We start from the raw sequence: 23,850 nt of genomic DNA on the forward strand, positions 1-23,850 counted from the left end.
CCTAATTCAGAAATAGGGCTGTTGCATATGTAATTAGTTAAGATAAAGTCATATTGGAGTAGAGTGGGCCCCTAAGCCCACACGACTAGTGTCCTTATAAGAAGAGTTGGAGACACCCAGGAAGAAGAGCTCCATGTGATGACAGAGGCAGGGACTGGAGGGAAGTCGCTGCAAACCAAGGAACACAAAGGATTGACAGCCACCACGGGAAGCTAGGAAGAGGCAAGGGAAGTTTCCACCCAGAGTCTTGGAGAGAGTGTGGCTCTGCTGACACCTTGGTCTCAGACTTCTAGCCTCCAGAACTGTGAGAGAAGAAATTCCTGTTGTTTTAAGCCACCCAGTCCGTGGTACTTTGTGAGAGCAGCTCCGGGAAACTAATGCAATAGTCTATATAAACAACAGTCTTGGCTGGCTCTTCTCATGGTGTTGTCCAGAAAGGGAGCTGAAAATGGTGCGCATGGGGCAGCAGTACTCAGCCAATGATAGCCCTGTGGACCAATCAGCAAGAGGGCCAGCCGAGTGGCTCTAGGGCCGCCATGGACCATAACAGAACCCGACAGGTCAACATGAGCCCAGCGCTCTTTGCTCACTGAACATGACCCTTGCATTTGGCGCTGCTCTCACCAACCTGCACCTCGATGCCCCTTTACCTGTTCTATGCTGCCGGTGATCTCCAGGGCTTCCCCAGCTGCGTTCTTTGCCCTCTGGGCGTCGGCAGCAGCATCGCCCAGGGCTGTTTCCGCTTGCTTGGTCTTGTCGCTGGCATCTGCAACCTTCTGGCTGATGTAGGAGAGTCTCTTCATGGCCTCTTCAGCTTCTGCTTTTCTGTCTTCAACCTGCAGGTCAAACTCTGAAATGCAGATAAGTAAACATTGCCGTAAAGTTGAAAATTAGCTTCCAACGGAAGACAAAAGTGGCTGAGGTTTTTACGAACAATTACAGAAAGAGTGTTAATACTGCCCAGGGGTGAGAGTGTGGAAAGTTGTGGCTATTACTCTTTCTTGTCCAGGAGAAAGCATCTTAAAGGAGGCACTGAGCTAACCATCAACAGTCAGCCTGCCCTGGGTCCCCATCATTGCAAAAGTGAACCCCAAAGTGAATCAGAGGCAGGTGGAATCTTTGAAGCCCAAAGTTTCAAGCCAGAGCCTTAAACCCTAAGCTGCCAATGGCAATAGCTGGGGACTGGACAGAATGGGTAGAGAGGGACTTTCTGTGAAGAAAATTCTAAGAATTAGGAATGTTTATTTTTTGTTTTTAGTGAAGAAGACTGAAACTTTAACCAAATCTCTACAAGGCGTAAACCCAGATTACCTGGAATCCAGATGCTATGACAAAGCTTGCTTTAGTATTACCACAAGGCAACCTCACTGGTCCTGTCAATACATTGGAACCAACCAGGCAAAAGAAAGAGAAAGAGAAGAAAGAAAGAGAGAAAGAAAGAAAGAAAGAAAGAAAGAAAGAAAGAAAGAAAGAAAGAAAGAAAGAAAGAAAGAAAGAAAGAAAGAAAGAAAGAAAGAAAGAAAGAAAGGAAGAAAGGAAGGAAGAAAGGAAGGAAGAAAGAGAGAAAGAGAGAAAGAGAGAGAGAAAGAAAGAAAGAAAGAAAGAAGAAAGAAAAAGAAAGAAAGAAATTAAGAAAGAAAGAAAGAAGGAAGGAAGGAAGAAAGAAGAAAGAAAGAAAAAAGAAAGGGGGGAGGACGGAAGAAAGACAGGGAAAGGAAGAAAGAAAGGAAAAGAAAGAAAGAAAGGGAGAGAGGGAGGGAGGAAAAGAAAGAGAATTATCTGTATGGTAGCGGGATATTGAATCTGTGAGGAACCTTAGAGGTCATTAAGTTCAAATTTCTCCAGAGGGGAACATTAGAATCTAGAAAGGCATGGGACCTGCCTATGGTCACACAGCCAGCTCAGCGCGGTCATGTGGCTGAGCAGAGATCAGAACTCAAGCCTTTTGACATTTAGTTCAATTCTCTCTACTACATCAAATATTTTAAAATGTTTTTCTTTAGAAAGATATTTATTAAGTGTCTATTAATAGCCCAATGTACCTGTCACTTAGATTTATAAAGATTCAAAATAAACCAAAGTTGTGGTTATAACTTTAAAATACTCAAGTGACCTGAACCACGAAATACTCACCTCTGAGGTTCTTTAAGATGTTCTCAACTTCATAAAAAGTGGCATTGCCCATACTTAGTGCTTCTTGGGCTCTGCTTTTAGCAAGGTTGGCACGGGAAAGCAGTTGATCTGATTTCTGTAAATAGGCAGGCAGAACAAGATTAGAGTAAAGGTATCACACACCCAGGGAGTGCCCTCCTGCCGGCATATTCACTCTGACACACTTCTCTTCATGACAACAGAGCTGTGATTCGCCAAAGAGTCTAGGGGTGCTGTAGCAAACCCCTCCACAGCCTGGGGCAGCACAAACTTTATAACCCAATGACCCGATAGGAGCCCACATTGAGAACAGTCTCAAGCTCTGGTCCACTATCAGGTACAAGAACAGTTTGCACATCCTAATTTTAAACTCTAGATACTTCCTGAAACCAAGTTAGTAGACAGAGCCAGACCAAAATTAGACCCAGTAGGCCTGCGTCCTATTCCTAGATTTGAGGGCTGACTCAGTGGGTGGAGCTGAGCTAATTACATTAAGGTCTCTATAAGCAGCAGTATCATGACCTTTCGAGAGTTTTTAATGGTTCTTCTTACAGCATTAATTCACATGGTAGCCCTTCAATACATGTTTGTTGAATGAACAAACTAACAAACGATACCTGTCTCCCATTCTTCCCATTCTGTAAGAGCTTCCGGGTTTCTTCTTCCCAGTTTCCCAGATTGCTTTGCACACGCTTGAACTCATCCACACGCTTAGTCACCAGGCTTGAGACAGAGTCAGCTTTTTGTCTGATCCTCTTCGTTTCTACCTGTGAGCCCCCAAAAATGAATGAGCCTTACTTTCTGCTCACCAGTTGTCACACCAGCCTTCCTAGGACCTGCCATCATTGTTCGTAAACAATTATCCAGGCCCAAAGTCTAGCAGAAATGAGACAATATTCCTCATGAAAGTCAGGCAACAGGTCTCCCAAACATCAAACAGGTTTTAGGCCTGCTTTATTTTTTTTACTATTATTTTACGTGTTAGTTTATATATACATGGGAAAATTTTTGTGGAAATCATTGTGAGTACTTTTTGCCATAGGTAGAAAGCTTAATCTAATAAATTTGAAATAATTAAAGGAAGATAACAGAAACAATGCAAAACTTTTGAAAAAAACAAAAGCCTTCTGAGTGGCCGTACGTGGAGATACACTATAGGTTGGACCCAAATGTAAATATCAAACTTTATCTATAATAATTTCCCACAGGTTGCAACAGTCCCCAGAACTAGGAAAGAGAGAGAAAACTTTTCACCACTAATAGGAATAGGTTCAGGATGTGAGCCATGGCCTTATCAGGGACCACGATTGGGGTTTAAGAACAAGGATAATGAGGAGAATAAATACTCTTTCTAATCTAAAGCAAGAAAAGTCAATAGGGAGGAAAAAAACTGAATGATTGAACGATTCAGTGGAACCCCCAGAGAAGAAAGCATTATGGCCCTTCTGTACATCAGTGCATAGGTTAGGTGCCCTTACCTGAAAGGACTGATCATTGACCCCCTGAAGCTGAGATGCTGAATTGAGAAGGCGGAGACTATGCTGATAAGATGTATCTGCTTCCATGTCAGTTTGAGTGGCCTCCCTTGACAACTGCTGGGCCAGAGACTTGGTTTTCTCCAATCTGCAGGGAGTGAAGAAAGAGGACTTTGAGAATTCACTCTTTTTTATTAAAAGCAAAACTTCATCCTGTTAAAAGTATGTAGTCGGGATTATTGGAAGAACCAGACGAGATGTGTTCCTTTCCACAGTTTAAACATAGATCTTAAAGTTTATACAGGTTGGGTCAGAAAAATTCAACCCAAGTTCCCTAATTTTTTTTTCCCAATTCTTGATCATATGAATATATTATGTTTATCTGTGCCATGCCATCAGATGAGTGTACTCACATCCTTTAAACACCACAGACGGTGACCGTATCTCCAAATATACAACCTCTCAATCAAAACACAAACTTTACTGAGATTAATCAACCTTTTCTTCCAGCCTTAAAGGCGTCTGTTTTCCTCCAAAGTAATACCCTCATCCTCTCGTCCCTCTTAGTATTGATGTACTTCTAAAGAAACACAGCACCCCTCAGACGTGGTTGGCATTGAACCCTGGGAGAGAGCGGATTATATTGGCCCGTGTGAGTACCCGTTGAAACGTACTTTCCCACAAGCCCTTGCACCACAGAGCCGTCCAGCGTGCCGCTTCCGCCTCCTTCACTCAGAGCCTTGCGCGCCAAGGATAGGGCTTGTTCGGAGTAGTCCTCGGTTTCCCTGGCCAGTTGCTCCATGTTATTGGCTGACTCAACGTGGCTGAAAGGATCAAAAACCAAGAATTTGAGTTTTCACGGCAAAGAGCTTCCTTTAGGGCTTTTATTTAAATGAAAGGAGAGGAGTAAGGGAACTGGTTGGACTAGAAAAACCAAACAGAATTGACCCAGATGAGATGGAGCTCCTCTAATAGAGGAGCTATCTAGAAGCAGAGGGTGTTCTGAGAAGTAGCCTCATGTCCTAGACTTTTTTGGCCATCTACTCCATTTATGGCATAATCAGTGGAAGCTATGGAGATGGGTGGGAGAAGTCTCAGAGTGATAAAATATTGCATTTGTAAATTGTTTTCTGCAGGAGAAACCCCTAGGTTTTATTCCATTCAGGAGCCAACTCCCTATTTAGTTTTGCTGCATCTCTAAACTGAGCCCACCACTAAGGGGGACAAAGCCTGTCAATAAAAGTCCCCCAGTTGCTTTTGTCCTCCTGGTTCTAGAAAGTGATGGAAACGAGCTCAGGAGGCAGCGTGTGCTGCAAGAACACAAGCCAGCCCCCTTCTGCTAACAATTTCATTTGTGATTAGCAGAGCCTGCCACCTTGCTGAGCCCTCCGCCAAGAGCATACCTCTTCTGCATGGTAGGATTTATAGTCAGGCAAGAACTAAGGAGCCGCCCGTTATCACTGGGGGCCTGCAGAGCCGGTTTTCAGGAGGACGTTCCCCCTCTGCAGACTTGGCCCCCACAGGCCAGCAAACAGCTCGCAGCTACTCGTTCCCAGGCTTGGTGTGGGAGCCTGGGATCCCTCAAAGGTGCAAAGCATGCTTTTCCAAGGGCTGATTCATTTGATGGGGCCCAAGGAATTATATCTGACATACACCAAAGCCATGCTGTTGAGTCATAGAGAAATCTGCGAAAGAAACACCCTCGCCCCCAACTCCTGCCAAGTGACCTTGCCCAGTGGCCACCTATATACACTAAAAGCCAAGGGGTTAAAAAAACGGCTTCAGGGCGGGGGGATGGGTGCAAAGGAGCCTGGAGATAATGAATATGCTTTGGTCCTGAATACACTGCAGCGCTGTTCAAGGCTGGCCTTGCAGAGGTGGTCTGAAGCAGAGGTGCCCTCCAGGACTGCTCACCTGTCTGCCAGTCTCGTGGCCTCCTGAGCTAGACTTTTAAAGCCGTTTGGCCCCATATAGTCCTCTGAGGGAGGAACGTCCTGTGGAAAAAGGACAATTGGTTAAGGCTTTGCCGTGAGCCTACATATGAGCCATGGAGCCTAAGCAGGTTCTGCACCTGTTCTGTCAGAGCCACTTGTCATTAGTCACACAGCATTCTACAACGTGACATGTCGAGTCCCTGGTCACGATGGCCATTACATTAAAAAATGTATAGACAAGAATAAAATAGAAATCCAAGTTTAAAGGAAGTCTGTATATAGATATAGATGCATTTTAAAATATATACATGTTTATATTTGCATATGTATTCAAAGTCCAGTAGAACATAGACCAAGTTTTAATGGTAGTTATTTCTTAGTAATGAGATCATAGGGAATTTTATGTATTTTCTGAATTTTTTACAAAAGGAAAATCAATACACACTATTTTTAAATCCTTCATTTTCTCATCATAATATCTGATTATCTTCCAGTTTTCTTTATCCACCTCCTATCCACCCACTTACATTATTATCACCACTGCCTTCTTTATTTAGAACGAGAAGAGTGCTCATTCAAACCTCTCCCTCCGACCACACTACAAACTACGTCATTAAGAAAATCATACTGGCAACATTTTTTCCCCTATTTTAAGAACCATGTCGTTATTGGCCTCCTTCCTTCCTTTCTTCTTCCTTCCCTTTCTTCCTTTTTCATCTGTTCTTTATTTCTTTCTTCCTCTCTCTCTCCCTCTCTCTTTTTTACAGCAAACATTTATCACAACCACACATTGTGCTACAGGCTGAGAATGTAAACATGAACAAAATTGAACCCTGCCCTCTGGGAACTAACAACCTAGAAGAGTTGCAGAAAGAAGGGAGAAGAGACGGCCAAGATGAGGCTATGGGTAGCAAGAAATGAACTAGGAGAGGACATAACACAGTAAAATGGGAAACTGCAGGAAGCCAAGGAACATAAACAAAGGTGCAGCTGCTGCAAGGAAGAGAAGTCTAACTGTCTGCCAGAGAGACCAGAAAACCAGAGAGACAAGGTGAGCCTGTGACATGGGCAGTCTTCCATCTCAGCAATGACTTCCAGTCCCCTAACCCAGCGCCACCTACGGTGTTTCGCAGGGCAGCTTCACCTTCCTCCAGGCTCAGGCGCATCTGAGTGATGAGCCTGTGAGTATCCTGAACTCGGTTCTGATGCTGGCTGCCCAGGGCCCGAACTCTTTCCACAGTCATCTTGAGGTCATCCAGGCGGTTCCGGTAGCTATTCTCTTGGCTCCTGGCCTTGGCCAACTGGAGATTGAGGGATCTAATAGCACCTGAACACCAACAAGGAAAGGGAAGATAAGCACGTTGGGGGGCCAAGTCGTCAAATATAACAGAGGGTTGAAAAAGTGACTTTAACTGGCTTATGGCAAAATAGTAAAAACCCAACATATGAATGCATGCAACTGCTCTTTTATCTCCATCATTCAGATCCCAGGAGAACATCACAGACAGTCCTTCCACCTCCGCAAGGGCTAGGCAGAGACATCTGCTGAACTGTTACCACCGAAGATTCTGTGACCCAGTGTATTGCTTTCTAGGACTCTGAATTCTCTCCTTTGTGAAGGGAAATTGGCCTTCATCACCTTCTGAAATCTGGGCTTCTCTCAGAATGTCCTGAAGGGTCTGCTCAACCCACTGCATCCTGCCCTCCAGCTCTGTGTTAGGTACTGCTCCACCGTCACCCTGAGCCTTTGAAATCAGGGTCTCCAGGTTCTGGAGCTGCTGCATAAACTGATCCATCTGAAACCACACAGGGAAGAGGATTAGAACAGGTGACAGAGTTCATGGTCAAATAGCAGGTACCCAGGGGCTAGTAGCTAAAAGCCCAGAAATGCTTGGCATGTCATGTTAAAGTTCAGATTCTAGAGCCTAGACTTTGAGTCTGAATCCTGGCCCCACTATTCACTAGCTGTGTGACCTTGGGTAAGTCATTTTCTTTATCCATAGGATGGGGATAATAATAATAATATCTCACAGACTTATTACTTGGACTAAATGAGTTAGTATTTGTATAGTACTTAGAACAGTGCCTGGAATAAAGTGCTACAGAGGGCTGGTTAAATAGATAAATTTTTAAAAATAGGTTAAGTTTGCTCTACATTTGGGTTCTGTTTGGGCCCTTTCCTCCCCCACCCTTCACCCCAGTAAAATATTAATAATTAACAACAACAACATCAATTTCATTCTTCTCTGGAATTTGAATGAGAAACTTCTGGAGGCTATTCCTGTCTTGACAGACTTGACACCTCCTCATATCTTTTATACATTTATGTCTCCTTCATTTGTTTTATAAGGACATCTCTTGGGAAAAAATCCAGCTAGAAAGTGGCATATTATAATGGAAAGAGCACTGAATTTAGAATCAGGGGACATGGATGGTATTCTCGGTTCCACCTGGCCATGTGACTTTGAAAAATTACACATTTTTCAAAACGTTGTTTGCTCAGTGAAAGCTGAGATCAGAATGCTTTTCCTTCCAATTTGACTAAGTTACCATGAGTACCGAATGCGGCAGTATCTGCAAAAGGGGTTTTGAAAATGGTAAATATAAGAACATAAACCTGAAGTATTTTTACTAGTATATGGAAATTTTTTTAACATAGCAATTTTTAAAGGAAGAAATAGTAATCCCCGCCCCCGTCCCCAGGAGTCTAGGAGAGTCCTGGATTTGTGACAGAACCACCCAGGAGACACTTCAGGATTTTACTTCTGCGGGTGAGGTCTGGCTAGCATGCACACCTGAATCTTCACTTGATTATAGCAAGCTGGACAGATGGTTAATGCTGCATGCTCACAGTTGAGGCCGCCAAATCCTGGCTTGCAAACACAGCTGCCATCACTTCTACACTCCACGGGCTCCGAGCCCACTGGGTTGCAGTTGCAAGCTAGAGAAAAAAGACGGACAAACAGGAAGCTTTCATGTCAAGCTAATTCCAGAAACTGGAGGTATAGCAAAGAGAAAAGGAAGATTGAGTCACCAAGGGCAAAGAATCTTTCTTTGCCCTTGTTGATTCATATTGTGTTAGATTCATTTCTTGGCTATGCCTCCAAGCACATTCCCACAATACACAGAGGTCTTCGGAATCATCTGGCAAGTTTGTTTGGGGTGTGTGTCTGGATGAAGACACTATAACAGTTCATCCTTCCTAGTGGCACTTATTTACTTCCTCCCATTAAGTCATAAGCCTGCTGGATATTCTGCAGACACTCTGGCTTTGCTCACAGGGAAAATAACATTTCTTCTGGGCCTATATGTGCCAGAAGTAGACATCTCTCTGTATATACACAGATGAGGAATATGAGCTCAGAGAAGCTGAGTAATTTGACCTAGGACACACAGCAAGAAGATGGCAAGCTGGAATGAGAACCTGGCAAGAGCCAGTGATATTTTCCTTCTGCGGTAAAGCGGTACCTTTATTCAATCAAATTGATTCAGTACCACTATGTGTCATGTTCTGTTCTAGGAGCTGAGGATGTAACAGTGGGTGAGACACTACTCTACCGGAGTGATTCTTTGGGTTACTCCACCTTCAGTGCTCACAGAACACTTGGTAGTATGATCATATGTCTAAGCTTACTGTCATTATTTGCTTACATATTTGTGTGTCTTCCTTATTAGCATATGAGCTCTTTGGGAGCTGGAGCTGACTTATTCATTATTATAACCTCGGTATCTAGCTCCACACTGGGTACATGGTAAGTTCTTGATAAAAGATAGTTGAGTGAAAAAATGTATGGTCTAAAGGCAGTGAAATCTCTATTAATAGCACCTTATAGATGGAATTATATAGTTTATAGTATGCTTTCTCATATGCTATTTTATCTTTGCAACCACTTTGAGTAAAATATTAATCACCCATATGAGGAAACTGAGGCTCAGAGAGATTAACTGGCATGATCAGCGTAATACAACAGGTATGTTAAAAAAACTGGACTTGAACTCAGTACCGCTGATGTCATGTGGATGCTTCCTATCATAGGACATCACACCTAACCCACAGGCTGGGGTCAGGGCAGGTGGAATTCGTGCCCCTGGGTAGAAGCCCCAAGTTGCACAGAGGTCCTCAGCATTTCTGGGGCTGGGGACTCTGGTGTGAGTTGGGGGGTGGCTCTGGGCTCCCTGCAGACCTCCTGGGGGACCAGGAGTCCTCCAATCTCGGTCCCCAAAGGCACTCTGAACCTTAAAATGAGGAAGCTCCTGAGTTCTGGGCACCAGGGCTGGTCTGGGACCTTTGTGACCTAGGGGTGAGTCTGTGGGGCAGGCCAGCTCCCTAGAACGGAATTTGCCTCTAGAACAGAACGTGTTCGAAGGCTTGAAAGAAGGGCTGAGCAAGAGGCCTGATCGGCACATTCATGCTTTGATCTGAAGCGGCCCCCAGGAATGCTCCACGGGAGCTAGTGCTTTGAAGCCCAGCCTCCTTAGGAGACGTTTGGACTGTTACCTTTCTGTACATCAATCGCACTGACTTCCTGAGAGGGTCTCTTCAGCTGCTTTACAGCCCCCTCCCCTCGCACTTCAGTGTGTTCAGGCTTCGTCTCAGCCCTTTATCACCTTCCGATTCAAGGTCCGGCAGCCCCTCCCTGCCTACCAGCCTCGGGACTGGGCGCTGGAAGCAGCCCCATTTCATCTCCTCTTCCACTCTGGAGCATAAACCGGACCTTTTGCACTTCTCCCGCCCAGCTTTAACCCTTTCAACACCCTCCAGCTCTGACTCCAGAGCCCTGATGCAGGGGACACGGGTCTTAAGACCTCTGACAGGTGAAAGGCCCAGGCTGTTCACGAGCCAGTCGGTCAGAGAAACCAGAGTAGCACCGCGATATTACCTGCTGTCGGCCTTGCTGATCTGTATGTTCTGACACATGTACACACACAGGCGTGCACGCACGCACACACACGCACACACAGGCTGTCCAATCCGTCTAGGGGTGCAGTCCTACCTCGACACTTGTCCATTGGGTTGGGAGCCAAGGGGTCCCCGAAGTAGCCTGCTTTGCACTGGTCACAGTGGGCACCGGCTGTGCCGTGGAGGCAGTTCAGACACCTGCCCGTCAGGCGGTCACAGTTCCCAGAGGCACTGGGGTCCACATTGTTGTTGCACTGACAGGGTTGACAAGGCCTCACTGGGCCGTGTTCCCCAGAGGGGTCCCCAAAGTAGCCATCGGCACAGAGCTCACAGCGGGCACCTGGAAGGAGCAAAGAACCAAGCCCGAGCGATCACCCACTGGCAGCAAAAGCAGATGCAGAGGACGGAAGTGTAAATAGCCCTGTAGAGGAGCTTTCCCGTGGACCCCAGAACAGTAGCTTTAGGAGCAGGAGCCCACGGCCAGGGCCTGGCTCTTCCACTCCACGGCGGTCACAGATCTTAGAACCCAAGCGCCACTAGGAGCCTTCCTGCCGGTTAACTCGCTGACTGGGAAAAAGTCAGCTTGAGACCCACACCACTGAGACTGCTGCTGAAGAGAAACTCTTCTTTCAGACTGACCAGCAGAGAGATGCGACATTTATAAGGCCACTAAGTTTTCCTTCTTCACCTTGGTTCATTTTTAAAAACTTAGTTAAACCCTGTATTTCATCTGAAAACTTCATCTCCTAATTACAAACCTCCTAAAACAGCTTTAGATGTTTCCTCCGCGTAACTGTACACTCTGCCCTTCCTCCATCCACTTCAGCACTCGGGCATCGACGAGCTATCCTTATCTTTAAAATGAGCCCATTTAGACTAACCCTGAGTAATGAAAACTCCCCGGGAATCCCTTGGAATAGAAGCTATCCTTGCAGATTCACGGCATCAGGACAGGGCAGGCAGCTGGCCTCACCAGTGACACCGTGGGGACAGTTATTGCACACCACCTCCTCTGTCTCGGGCATCACGGAGCAGCTGAACCCATTGCGACAGGGGCAGGGCTTGCAGCTGCGGGGGTCACGCGGGTCGTTGTAGAAACCAATGGGGCAGTCGGCACACTCGATGTCAGGGTTTTCATCCCCTGAATAACAATCTCCTGGGGGGGCAGAGGAAGAATGGAGGAGCAGAGAAATGAGCAGGGAAAAACTGTACACTTGCTTTAATACGCATGACATGTGCAAGTCAGAGCTTAGTAACTCACAGCCTGCCTTTCTGAAGCTTTCCCCAGAGTGCCTGAGCGCGGGTACTCTCCTCTGCCCTAGTACCAACTCTAAACATGGCCACGACCCTGAGTCTCACCCTCACTCTCCCAGGCTAAGCAGAAATACACTTCTTCTACCAGCCATGACTTAACACTGCTCCCCTGTCCCCCAAGGCCTGACACCATTTGTCCGCACATTCATTCCAGTCCTGACATTGCCTTTGATCTCCCCGTACAATGCTTGCAACTCGACACCAATTCCCCCACCCCGCACTGAACCATTACAGCCATTTCCTGTAACCTAGCACCTTTCTCACAACCCTGTGGCATTTCCATAATGAAAAGGATTGTGTGTAATAAAGCGCCATGTCCATCTTCCCTGACTCCAGCCCTGCTTCCCTTAATCCTTTCCCATCTCTGAAATGAGTTCAGGCATGGTCTTTCCTACACAGCTCTCTCTTCCGCGAGAGACCTCAGTCGCCTGGCTGTGCCCCCAACCATCTGGTCCAGGTGTCATTTCACTCACCTGTGTCTGGATCACAAGCCCCTCCTCCTTGGCAGTTACATGGAATACAGGTGCCAAAAGGTCCCAGTCTGGCTGAATCTCTTTTGTAGCCAGAAGCACATTCCTGGCAGAACTGTCCCTTGTACCCGACAGGACACACACATTGTTCAACCCATGGTGCTGGGGCTCCAGAGATGGGGCGAGCTGAGATCAGGGTCACATTGTCAAGGTACCCAGTACCTGCAAGAGAGGGAACACGTTAGAAGCAGCAAGTGGTAAGGTCCAAGGATCTAACGTCAGGCCTCTCATTGGATTTTATTTCTCTTAACTCCCTGATGAAATGAAAATTCGCGGTTTTAAGGCAAGACAAGAAAAATTTAAACATAAAATTTTTCTCTGGGCTTCCCTGGTGGCGTAGTGGTGAGAGTCCGCCTGCCGATGCAGGGGACACGGGTTCGTGCCCCGGTCCCAGAGGATCCCACATGCCGCAGAGCGGCTGGGCCCGTGAGCCATGGCCGCTGAGCCTGCGCGTCTGGAGCCTGTGCTCCGCAACGGGAGAGGCCACAACAGTGAGAGGCCCGCGTACCGCAAAAAAAAAACCACCTTTTTCTCTGCCCTTTGGCCTCCTCATTCCCCTCTAGTTGCATTGTACATCTGCATTATGTGTTAACCAGACCTCCCCTGTGGCAGAAATACCTGCTCAACCATAAAGATCAATTTTTCTCCTTCTGGCGCCAGCCATGTAACTCCTTAGACGATAACATTCCTTTGTCAATCCTTTAAGGGGTCATGACGACCCACTACTCGCCTTGTATGTGCAGACATCTTTGGTGAACTTTATGTACAATGCCAATATACCATTTTCCCTTAAAGATAGCAATTAGTGCAGAGCAGACTGGTCAGATGACCTGGGGAGACACTGGGCCGCACCTAATGGAAGTTCTTAGCTTAAATACTTGCTTATGACCTATTAATGTTACTAGCTATATTATATGCTACCTATTTTACAAAGATTATTGTTTCTTGCATTACCAAATGTGTGATTGATCCTCAGATGAAATTAATGATGATTAGGCAACTTGAAACAATTTGATCAAATATATAGTTCTACAAGATTGTAATCATGCATAATAACTCTAGATACGGGAAGAAGCAACAAGAGGGAACTATTTCCTGGACCATAACAGAGTAGAAAGACAGGAGGTCCAGAGGCTTTTGGCTACTGTTAACTGAACCTAGTCCAGTAATAGCACGTTCTGTGGCCTGTCAACGACATCCTCAACTGACCTGGGAATGTGCGTTCCTAGCAATTGCTCACGAAATGCCTCCCAGACCTTGGTTGAACTTAAGACCGAAAGGGAAGGGATTGTAAAATAAAGAATGTTGCCCACTATCCAGCTCTACAAGAATGAAGTCTTTAGCCACTGCAGTCGCTGACCTAAAGTACATCCTGAAAGGACTTCAGGGCGAAGATCAGGGTGTGGTACTTTGTGCTCTAGGAAACCTGACAGAACTGGCCCTCAGAGAGTTAGATATTTTCAGGAGAAAATTTTATGAGCCCAGTTTCTTGCATCTTCCTGTACTTAGAAAAGCACTTAAACCATTAACTAAGGTATCTGTTCCTTGCAAATAGTAGTAACCTTCTACCAAGATGTGTGCTTGATTGAACGTAGCTTCTCCCCAAATCACATATATACTGGCTTCCCCCTTTACCTGTTTGGAACAGTCTTCAGAACTCTCTGAGAGACTGTCTTCTGGGTTATAATTCTCATATTGGCTCAAATAAGATTTTCCATTTCTTTCTTAGATTGACAATTTTTTAAAATTTATTTATTTTATTTTTGGCTGCGTTGGGTCTTCGTTGCTGCACGCGGGCTTTCTCTAGTTGCTGCAAGCGGGGTCTACTCTTCATTGCGGTGTGCGGGCTTCTCATCGTGGTGGCTTCTCTTGTGGAGCACGGGCTCTAGACGTGCGGGCTTCAGTAGATGTGGCTCGTGGGATCTATAGCGCAGGCTCAGTAGTTGTGGCGCACGGGCTTAGTTGCTCCGCGACATGTGGGATCTTCCCGGACCAGGGCTCGAACCCGTGTCCCCTGAATTGGCAGGCGGATTCTTAACCACTGTGCCACCAGAGAAGCCCTCTTAGATTGACTATTGATGAATTTTTTTCATTGATAGCCCTATCAAAGACAGTTGGTATTCACTCACTATGCCATGCATAAAGATATAGCAGTTCATATGACTGACTGCATAGGCTCTGGTGTCAGAAAAATCAGGGTTTAAATTCTGCCTCAATCCTCACTATCTGTGTGAATTGGGCAAATCACGAAACACCTCAATGACTGTGTTTCCTCAACAGTAGAAAAGAAATGACAGTGGTATCTACCTCCTATGTTTCTTGTGAAATTAAATGAGACAATGCATGTATTCTAGTGTGCTTGGCACATAGTAAAGATTCAATAAATTGTTAGTAAGCACCTTTTCTACTTCCTGCTTTATTCACTATATCAGTGACATGGAAATGGTGCGTGCCAGCCATGCTTCCTTTTTACATGTGTGCTAAAAAGCTTAAGGAGGTCTCATTTAAATAATCCCAATCGAGATTAGGAGTACCCAACATAGTACATAGTATATAAAAGTTCAATAATAGGAATTAACAGAATACATGGTGATATCTGAACGTGGTAGCACCGAGTATAATTCCAAAGGAAAGTTACTCAAGAAATAAAGAGAACAGTGTTGTAGATGCGATTTCCGAGCTAAGGGAACGTGCCTTTTGCCGTAGGTTATCTTCTTCAAATAATCAGCTTTAATCTAAATTCAGAGGCTCTTTAGCAAGGAAGCATCATTCATTCTTCATTGGTGCTGACCTCTTTTCAAGAAACATTCTTTCTTAACAACTTATTCTAGAATGTACAAATCTAGACCCAATCAGAGACTCGACGTCAAAACCACTAAGTCGTTTGTTTAATTGTTTGGAGACTGTCACCACCTTAGAGAGCTGAAGCAAATTAAACTAAAACCTAAGAAGAGAGAAATTCATTCCTTTTAGCCACTTACTGTATTCTCCATAGGTAGCTCGGATCCGCAGGGCTGTGAGGTTCCGCAGTAACCTGCGATACTCAAAGTAACTCAGCTGGGGGCTCCAATTACTGCTTGGATTTTCATTTAATCTGCATGATTTAAAAGCAAAAGCTGAAAAATCCAACTCTTATCAAATCTTATAATGCGTATACCCGATACAAATTATGCCTGAGAATGGGGGAATAGCTAAGCCCCTTCACAGCCCTGCTTGTACGGGGATGAAGGACTGGTAGCCACATCCTCATAGGCACAAGCCTGGAACTTTCTCACTCCATGGGGAGTGCAAGCCCCACAGGATTTGCTGGAGGGCATCCCAGTGCAGGAAGCCGAGCTCCCGGGGTCACAGCATCCAGGGCTGGTCCAGACCCTCAGAGACCACTTTCTATTCTTGGTCACACAAAACCTAACAGCAGGAACATCTCTGAGTTCCAGAAGCTCTGATCCTCGAGAGCCATCATTCATTTTTGGTTTTGTTGTTTAAATGATTTGTTATCTGAGCACATTTCACCTCCTATTTTCAAAAGTCAGTTTCCACCTTCTACACTGTCCACATCTAATACTTCCTAGTTTGGCATCACGTTGCCTCAGCGCATCACATCACCAGCCCCTGTACTATTCTTCTTTATGTTGTTTTGATTTCTACTGGAATAGCCCTTCCAGGAACCATACTAACCCTTTTGTTTCATCCACTGATTCGTGAAATAACTGTTTACTGTGCACTTGGTTTGAGCCAGAAGCTGTTTCAGGACGGAGGATACAAAGGCAAGTAGAGTGAGGTGATCAGTGTCTCCCAGGGGTGGCGGGTAAACAAATAATTATGATACAACGCAGAAAGGGCTATAACAAAGGCATGAACAGGATGCCATAGAAACTCAGGATGGACTGTAACTTCACCTAGGATTCTGAGAAGGCTACTATAAAGGAAAAACCTGCAAGCTGAATCTTAAAGAGTAAGTTCACCAAGCTGAGAAGGTGGGAATGGGTGTTCCAGCGTGGAGAGCTGGGTGTTTGTATCGTTAGAATAAGTTACACTCAGTTATTTAAGAACACATTGTGTGTGTGCTGTGGGTCTTCTATTCTCTATTACCTTTACCTCTGCCCTGGGGTAGGTCCCCAACAACCCTCACTTGAACCACTGTGAATGTGTCCTGGTGGTTCAATTAAAGACCCTACCCAAACTGTCCTTCACACAGTATTTGCACCCAGCCTTCACACCTGATCACGCCAATTCTCGACTTCCAGTCTCTCAATAGCTTTCCATCATCTTGTAGGCATGGGCAAGATCTCAGCACCTTGACATGACATCCAAGAACCACCATGCTGGGTCTTTTTCCAGCGTTTTCAATCTTATCTGCCCATCTCCCCTATACACGCTGTGTTCCAGCCATAAATACTGCTTACCAATCCCCTGTATTATGCCTTTCCACGTTCCCACATACACTCACATGTACGGGTTGTCCTGATTTTGTCCCTGGGAAAGCCCTGTGCTTCTTCCTGTTCTCAGTCCACACACTGCGTCCTTAGTAATGCTTTTCCTGGTTCCTCCAGGCAGAACTAAGACTCTTTCCTCTCCTCCCAACTCCCCATGAGCATGCACCACCACTGAAGAGATTTTGTATTGTGTTATGTTTGCTTTTTGACATGTTACATATCCTACTAGACAAGAGCTCTTGAAGGACAAACACCACGTTTCTTCATCTTGAATTCTCAGTCTCTGACACAGTACTAAGCACTTAATAGGCACGTCCCCCTCCCCTGAACTCTCTGTACCCACCATTCAAAATTCCCATTCTAGAGAGAAAATATTTGCAAATGATATATTTGATAAGGGATTAATATCCAAAATATACAAATAACTTATACAACTCAACATCAAAAAAACAAACAGCTTAATTAAAAAGTGGACAGAGGACCTCAATGAACAGTTTTCCAAAGAAGGCATACAGATGGCCAGCAGACACATGAAAAGATGCTCAACATCACTAATCATCAAAGAAATGCAAATCAAAACCACAATGAGATACCACCTCACACCTGTCAGAATGGCTCTTATCAGAAAGACAACAGATAACAAGTGTTAGCAAGGATGTGGAGAAAGGGGAATGTTTGTGCACTGTTGATGGGAATGTAAATTGGTGCAGGCACTATGAAAAACAGTATGGAGGTTCCTCAAAAGAGTAAAAATAGAACTACCATATGATCCAGCAAGTCTACTTCTGGGTATTCTTCTGAAGAAACAAGAATACCAATTCAAAAAGGTATATGCACCCCTATGTTCACTGCAGCATTATTTACAATAGCCAAGATATGGAAAGTATCCATCAATAGTGGATAAAGAAGATGTGGTATATATGCATGTGTGTGTGTGTGTGTGTGTATGCAATGGAATATTACTCAACCACAAAAAAGAATGAAATCTTGCTATTTGCAACAGCATGGATGGACCTAGAGGGTATTATGCTAAGTGAAATAATTCAGACAAAGAAAGACAAATACCATATGGCTTCATTTATATGTGAAATCTAAAAAACAAACAAACAGAACAGAACAAAAACAGACTCATAGATACAGAGAACAAACAGGTATTTGCCAGAAGGGAGGGTGTGGGAGGATGAGTGAAATAGGTGAGGGAGATTAAGAGGTACAAACTTCCAGTTATAAAATAAATGAGCCACGGGGATGAAATGTACATCCTGGGGAATATAGTCAATAATGTCATAACACTGTATGGTGACAGGTGGTAACTAGAATTATCAGGGTGATCGTTCTGTAATGTATAGAAATATCAAATCACTATGTTTTAGACCTGGAACTAGCATAGTGTTGTAGGTCAATTATACTTCAAAAAATATACCATTCCACAGGATAACATGTAACCTCCTTAGACACACATGGGGCCATCCATGACCTTACCTCAGCCTCTTTCTCCGACCTCACTTCTCACGGTATTCCTCTCCCTGACCCCATGCTCCACTCATGCTTAACCACTTAGAATTTCCTAAATGTACGAAACTTCCTCAAACATACTTCTTCTGCCATGTTAACCTTCCCCCCTTTTCTTTCCTTAAAGAGCGGCTCTTCACTTGTCACATCTTCTTGGGAAGCTTTCCTTGATCACTCCAGTGTGAGTTACTGATATCTCCTGTGTGTGTTCAAAGCACCTGTGTCCACCTTGTCCCTTACAAGATGCACTATAATCATCTGTTTATTTTTCTCCCCCATTAGCTTGTCCGGGGCTTGTGGGCAGCAATCATGACCTGCCTCAGCACATAACACCATGTTTGGTACATAAAAGGTGCTCAGAAAAGCTTCTTGAACCAATGAATGATGACTGGATGAACAAAGGAATCAGACTTCAGTCACACTTTGCTCTCTTTGACCCACTTGTAGTCTCTCTCTTTACCTGAAAGTGTAAGTCTTGGTGACCCCACAAGGCAGTGTCTTGCCAGGTGGAATCAAGGGAGCTGTGATCCGTAGACCAGCACCTTCCAGGATCACGTCATGGGCGGATGGGTGTCTGCCTCCCCTGTCCACACGGTAGTCAAAAGACAGGCTTTGCCCATAGCTCACCTGTTGATTCCCAAGAAATTTGGCTGTGAAATAGAATTCGAAAAGACTGAGGTCAGTTCTGAGACTGGAGAAGCAAAGGAGTGAGTAAGTTTTCATCAATGTTGGCAATTTCTCCTGGGGTCCTACGTTACCCACCCATCACCCCTCCCCAGCCACCCTGCCAGAAGAGCCAGCTCATGGCAGTGGACATGGTCTTGCAACTCTTGGCCACGAAGAAGGGTTAGTTACTGAAACGCTAAAAGGGCCTCATTATAAGACAATTCCATCCGTTACATGATTCATAGCCTGGCCCCTGTGACAGACCAATATGTAAAGATCCCAGGTGTATCAGCAATAATACCATTTGTTACATAATGCTTTCTAGTTTACAGAATACTTTCGCCGACATCATCACATTTGATGGCAATAATTCGTGGAGGTTGTCATTATTCAACAGCTGAGGGAACTGAAGTTTGGAAAGGTTAAGAGGCCACCTTGCCCAGGAGTCACATATTAGCTAAGGATTTGAACTAGGATTAAAATTCTAGCCAGAGGGGCTTCACTGGTGGCTCAGTGGTTGAGAATCCGCCTGCCAATGTAGGGGACATGGGTTCGAGCCCTGGTCCGGGAAGATCCCACATGCCACAGCTCAACTAAGCCCGTGCGCCACAACTACCGAGCCTGCGCTCTAGATCCCATGAGCCACAACTACTGAAGCCTGTGAGCCAAGACTACTGAAGCCCGCGCGCCTAGAGCCCGTGCCCCGCAACAAGAGAAGCCACTGCGATGAGAAGCCCGTGCACCTCAACGAAGAGTAGGCCCCACTCGCCGCAACTAGAGAAAGCCTGCACGCAGCAACGAAGACCCAACGCAGCCAAAAATAAATAAATAAATTAATTAATTAAAAAAAAATTCTAGCCAGAGCTTTTCCATCCAGCTTCTCTGACTAATGTATATTTTTAAAATTTACAAGCGGTTTAAAGCTTTGAGAAATGGTTTCTTTTCACTTTTCCATCTGTTTCTCAGTAGACCCACAGATTTGACCACTGTCCTTATTTCTTGTCTTGATGGGAAACCTAGAAACTTCCCATTTGACGGAAGTAGGGACCTGAACCAGGGTCTGACCACCTGGACACCCAGTTCTGCTGTACTGTGCCATGACCATGACTTTGTCAAAAAGGGCTGAAGCCCCACTTGTCTTCTGGAGATACTACTGCCCAGAACACGAAGTGATAAGATGCCCACATTTTCTAACCCCATTTTTCTATCCTGACTTCTTAGTGTTCTAAGTTGGCTTCTACAGGAAAAATACCGTACATACCAGGAGCTATAAAATAGACAGGGTCTGACTGTCGTGCTGAGCTAAACACATCTCGATGGCGCTGTGACCATTGGAGTTTTGCAGGAGACCCATTTCTTTGGACAGCCTTCCAGCCATCAACATCTGAAACACAAATAAAACCACTCTGCATTTGGACAACATCTACTGAGTTAAACAAGGCAAGACTTGCTTGCTACTCACTAGCAGTGAGTAACAAGTGAGGATTTCTTAATGTTTCCACATTCGTGTACCATCCTCAAAATCCCCTATGCACCTCTCTACTTTGTATTCACCTTCGCCCACTCCTGCCCTACAGCTGCTGTGACTTCTTGTCTCCGAGTCTGACTCTTGGAATAAGAGAGCATGTTTTCATCTGCCTGTAATTTGTATTTTTATTTTATTTACATAAACAGGGTCTGGCCTTAGTGAGGTAAGAGGGTCTAGTATGTTCAAAGAGAAACTCAGAGTTGAAATCATATTAATCTCCCATAGTTTTAGAGTGCTTTGTAGCTTGGTAACTAATTTCACATAAATCAACTCGTTTGGCCTATGTGAAAGCAGTATTATGAGTGAATGTGAATTCCAGGAAGACTCATGTTAAGCCCTTCAATCCAAAAGAATGATTCTTTTGTGGTTTTAAAATAGATGAGATGGGAAATGCAGGGAGATGAAAATCTGGTCTCTTTTTAGTTATTTTTTTAAGTTATTCATAAGCTGGTCTGAGTAAACTATTCAGCTATAACTTTTACAAGACATTAGGCTCTTCCTTATTGCCTCAAAAGTAATATACATTTAAAGCGAGAAGAGAGCTGCTAAAGATGACTCAAGGACCCCATGCTGTGGACGGAAGTCTATAAGCACAAAACCCTATACAACATTAAAAGCAAAAAACCTAGAAAACAGATCGCTTTACCTTGATGGAAGGTAGAGGTGATTTTATGGACACTGTAGTCTCCAGAGCTTCGGCAGCTGGCTGAATGCCCGTAGCAAAAACACTGGGTACAGCCCTCAGGGTTTCCCCCATCCAGGTGATAGTAACCTGGTCGGCACCTGCAGTGATGTTTTAGAAATCAGGACAATATTATAGGTTATTTCTGTCCCTATAGAGAATATGATCATTTCTACTTTCTCTTCCACCCGGCCCATTAATTCCCAAAGGTGAGGAATACTAAGTTGCACATACCACCCCCCACTCCCAGACCCCCCAATGGACAAATCACAGCTCCTCATTAAGAAAGCACAAAAGGGCTTCCCTGGTGGCGCAGTGCTTAAGAATCCACCTGCCAATGCAGGGGACACGGGTTCAGTCCCTGGTCCAGGAAGATCCCACATGCCGCGGAGCAGCTAAGCCCATGCGCCACAGCTACTGAGCCTGCGCTCTAGAGCCCGCAAGCCACAACTACTGAGCCTGCGAGCCACAACTACTGAGCCTGCACGCCTAGAGCCTGTGCTCCGCAACAAGAGAAGCCAACACAATGAGAAGCCCGTGCGCCGCAACAAAGAGTAGCCCCGCTCGCCGCAACTAGAGAAAGTCCGCGTGCAGCAACAAAGACCCAACACAGTCAATTAATTAATTAATTGATTGATTGATTAATTTAAAAAGAAAGCATGAAGAATATTCACTTTCTCTTGCTCTGGTAAAGCAGTATCATGTTTGATGTGATGGTCTGGAAACAGTGATTTTTCCCATCCTTGGTGAGGAATTGAGTGGGCAAGATGGGGAGGGGTCAGGTAGGGATATGCAGAGCTGGCCCTGTCCTGGAGTAAGTATTTAACGGGGGCAAAAGGGTGGGAAGTGGGGGCCAGCAAAAGAAAGGCAAATGCTCCCACCCCAGCACCCACTCAGCTGTACTGACCCCTCCCAGACCACCCTCCCTGGCATTGCCCACCATCCCTGCCCCTTGTACCTAGGCTCTGACCCCAGGGGAGGGGGCAGGTGAGGTTATGCCAAAAAAGGATGGCTAGAGGCTCCTACAAAAGCAAAATGTAAGCTGACCTCCCCTCTGCTCCCAGCTCAAGCCCTCTGGTGACTTCTCTGGGGGCCGCAGCTGGCAGACAAGTCCCGGAGGCTGGGGTCATAGAGAAGAGGGCAGGGGAAGCCGGGAAGGATTTGTTTTCTTCTCTGTTCAAGTTAATGACATCCTTCTACATGAAATAATGGTAGTTTCAATTATCATTTATTTAGCACTTGTGATATGCCAGGCACCTTACTTATGCTCCCTCATTTAATCCTCACTACAACCTTTTGAGATAGGAATTGTTATTTCCAATTTTCTTAGATGATAAGACCAAGACCAGAGAGGTTAAGAAACTTGTTCAAGGTCATACAACTGGTAAGTGGCTGAGACAAAATTCAAACTCAGGTATATCTGCTGATAAATTACGTGGTCTAATCCATTGGACTATATGTCAAGAATATGTTCATTGTGCAAAATCATGGAAAAGCAGTTTAGCCGTGAACAACAGATGCTTCAGAGACCAGCTGTAAATAAATAAGTTGGGGTTTTTTTTCCTATAGAGAAAGGGTTTAAAAAATCATTATAGTTTCTGTGGAGGAAACCTTCAGATTAAAAGAGATTAAAAATCAAGGAAGGGGGCTTCCCTGGTGGCTCAGTGGTTGAGAGTCCGCCTGCCGATGCAGGGGATGCGGGTTCGTGCCCCGGTCCGGGAAGATCCCACATGCCGCGGAGCGGCTGTGCCCGTGAGCCATGGCCGCTGAGCCTGCGCATCCGGAGCCTGTGCTCCGCAACGGGAGAGGCCACAGCAGTGAGAGGCCCGCGTACAGCAAAAAAAAAAAAAAACAAGGAAGGAAGGAAAGAAGGAGGGAGGAGGGGAGGAAAGAAGTGGGGAGGCACAGAAAGGGTGGAGAGGGAATGATAAAGGAAGGGAGGTGGGGGGAGGAAAGTGAAGGGAATCAGGCAAAACTAAACCACAGTGTTTAAGGATGTACTTGGGTAATTAATTATGAAGAAAAGTAAGTAAGTCAGAATAGTGGTGACCTCTAGGAAGGAGAGAGGGTGTTACGGGGCCGGCATAGTTTTAGCAAAGGTCTATTTCATATAATTGGTGCTGCTGGCAACATTTTACGTGACTTTCTATTTCTGTGTTCTATTTTGAAATTTAAAATGCTTTCAATAAGAGACTCCTTTTTTAACACTTAAATCTATGTTTCCTCACCCCCCCACCTCAGCAGCAAAGAACCCCCTGAAAACAAAAGCCAGGAATGTACCTGGCATTTCCTCTGCCCAGGTATACGGGACTGGCAGGATGCCAAAGAACTGCTTTCTTTCGTTTAAGGAAATAAGAGGGAAGCCTTTACCTCTGGGGCCTACCTCGCAGCCCTCTGCTCACAACAGTATCAGGAGAGGGAAGAGTTTTAAGTCTGGGCACAGTTTGTACTTAAGGAATTTCCTGCAGCAGCAACTGAAGGTGGATAGACCTGGTTGCACCACCTGTCCCAACGTGGTTTGGGACCCAAAGGGCTCTTACATCTCCCCCCCTATTTCATGTGTGTGCATATAACCACCATCCCATCCCCGGTCCTTCTCAGCACGAGACGGTTATCTGTGGCCATACACTGTGATATTCCCACTTACTAAGATTTTCCCAACATGTTTAATTAGACCAGGCCTTTCCTGGGACCAGGTTGAGTCATGTGACCTCATCGCAGC

The 23,850-nt window shown here is 45.3% G+C and overlaps 1 protein-coding gene across 2 annotated transcripts in view; it reads right to left on the bottom strand.

Annotated features, from left to right (window-relative positions):
• LAMC2 (laminin subunit gamma 2) overlaps window positions 1-23,850 on the bottom strand; it is a 61,736-nt gene that overhangs the window by 5,879 nt on the left and 32,007 nt on the right. For both annotated transcript variants that reach the window (XM_004275206.3, XM_033437935.2), the window contains 16 exons: window positions 21,093-21,229; window positions 20,180-20,302; window positions 18,713-18,902; window positions 15,286-15,398; window positions 12,248-12,466; window positions 11,434-11,616; window positions 10,555-10,800; window positions 8,356-8,501; window positions 7,200-7,356; window positions 6,682-6,887; window positions 5,541-5,620; window positions 4,301-4,450; window positions 3,630-3,774; window positions 2,769-2,918; window positions 2,134-2,248; window positions 651-850 (listed from right to left, as the gene is read on the bottom strand). In XM_004275206.3, coding sequence (XP_004275254.2) covers window positions 651-850; window positions 2,134-2,248; window positions 2,769-2,918; window positions 3,630-3,774; window positions 4,301-4,450; window positions 5,541-5,620; window positions 6,682-6,887; window positions 7,200-7,356; window positions 8,356-8,501; window positions 10,555-10,800; window positions 11,434-11,616; window positions 12,248-12,466; window positions 15,286-15,398; window positions 18,713-18,902; window positions 20,180-20,302; window positions 21,093-21,229 — 2,560 coding nt within the window. The remainder of the gene's footprint in view (window positions 1-650; window positions 851-2,133; window positions 2,249-2,768; window positions 2,919-3,629; window positions 3,775-4,300; window positions 4,451-5,540; window positions 5,621-6,681; window positions 6,888-7,199; window positions 7,357-8,355; window positions 8,502-10,554; window positions 10,801-11,433; window positions 11,617-12,247; window positions 12,467-15,285; window positions 15,399-18,712; window positions 18,903-20,179; window positions 20,303-21,092; window positions 21,230-23,850) is intronic.

This window comes from Orcinus orca, chromosome 1, assembly GCF_937001465.1.
Source record: "Orcinus orca chromosome 1, mOrcOrc1.1, whole genome shotgun sequence".
NCBI lineage: Eukaryota > Metazoa > Chordata > Mammalia > Artiodactyla > Delphinidae > Orcinus > Orcinus orca.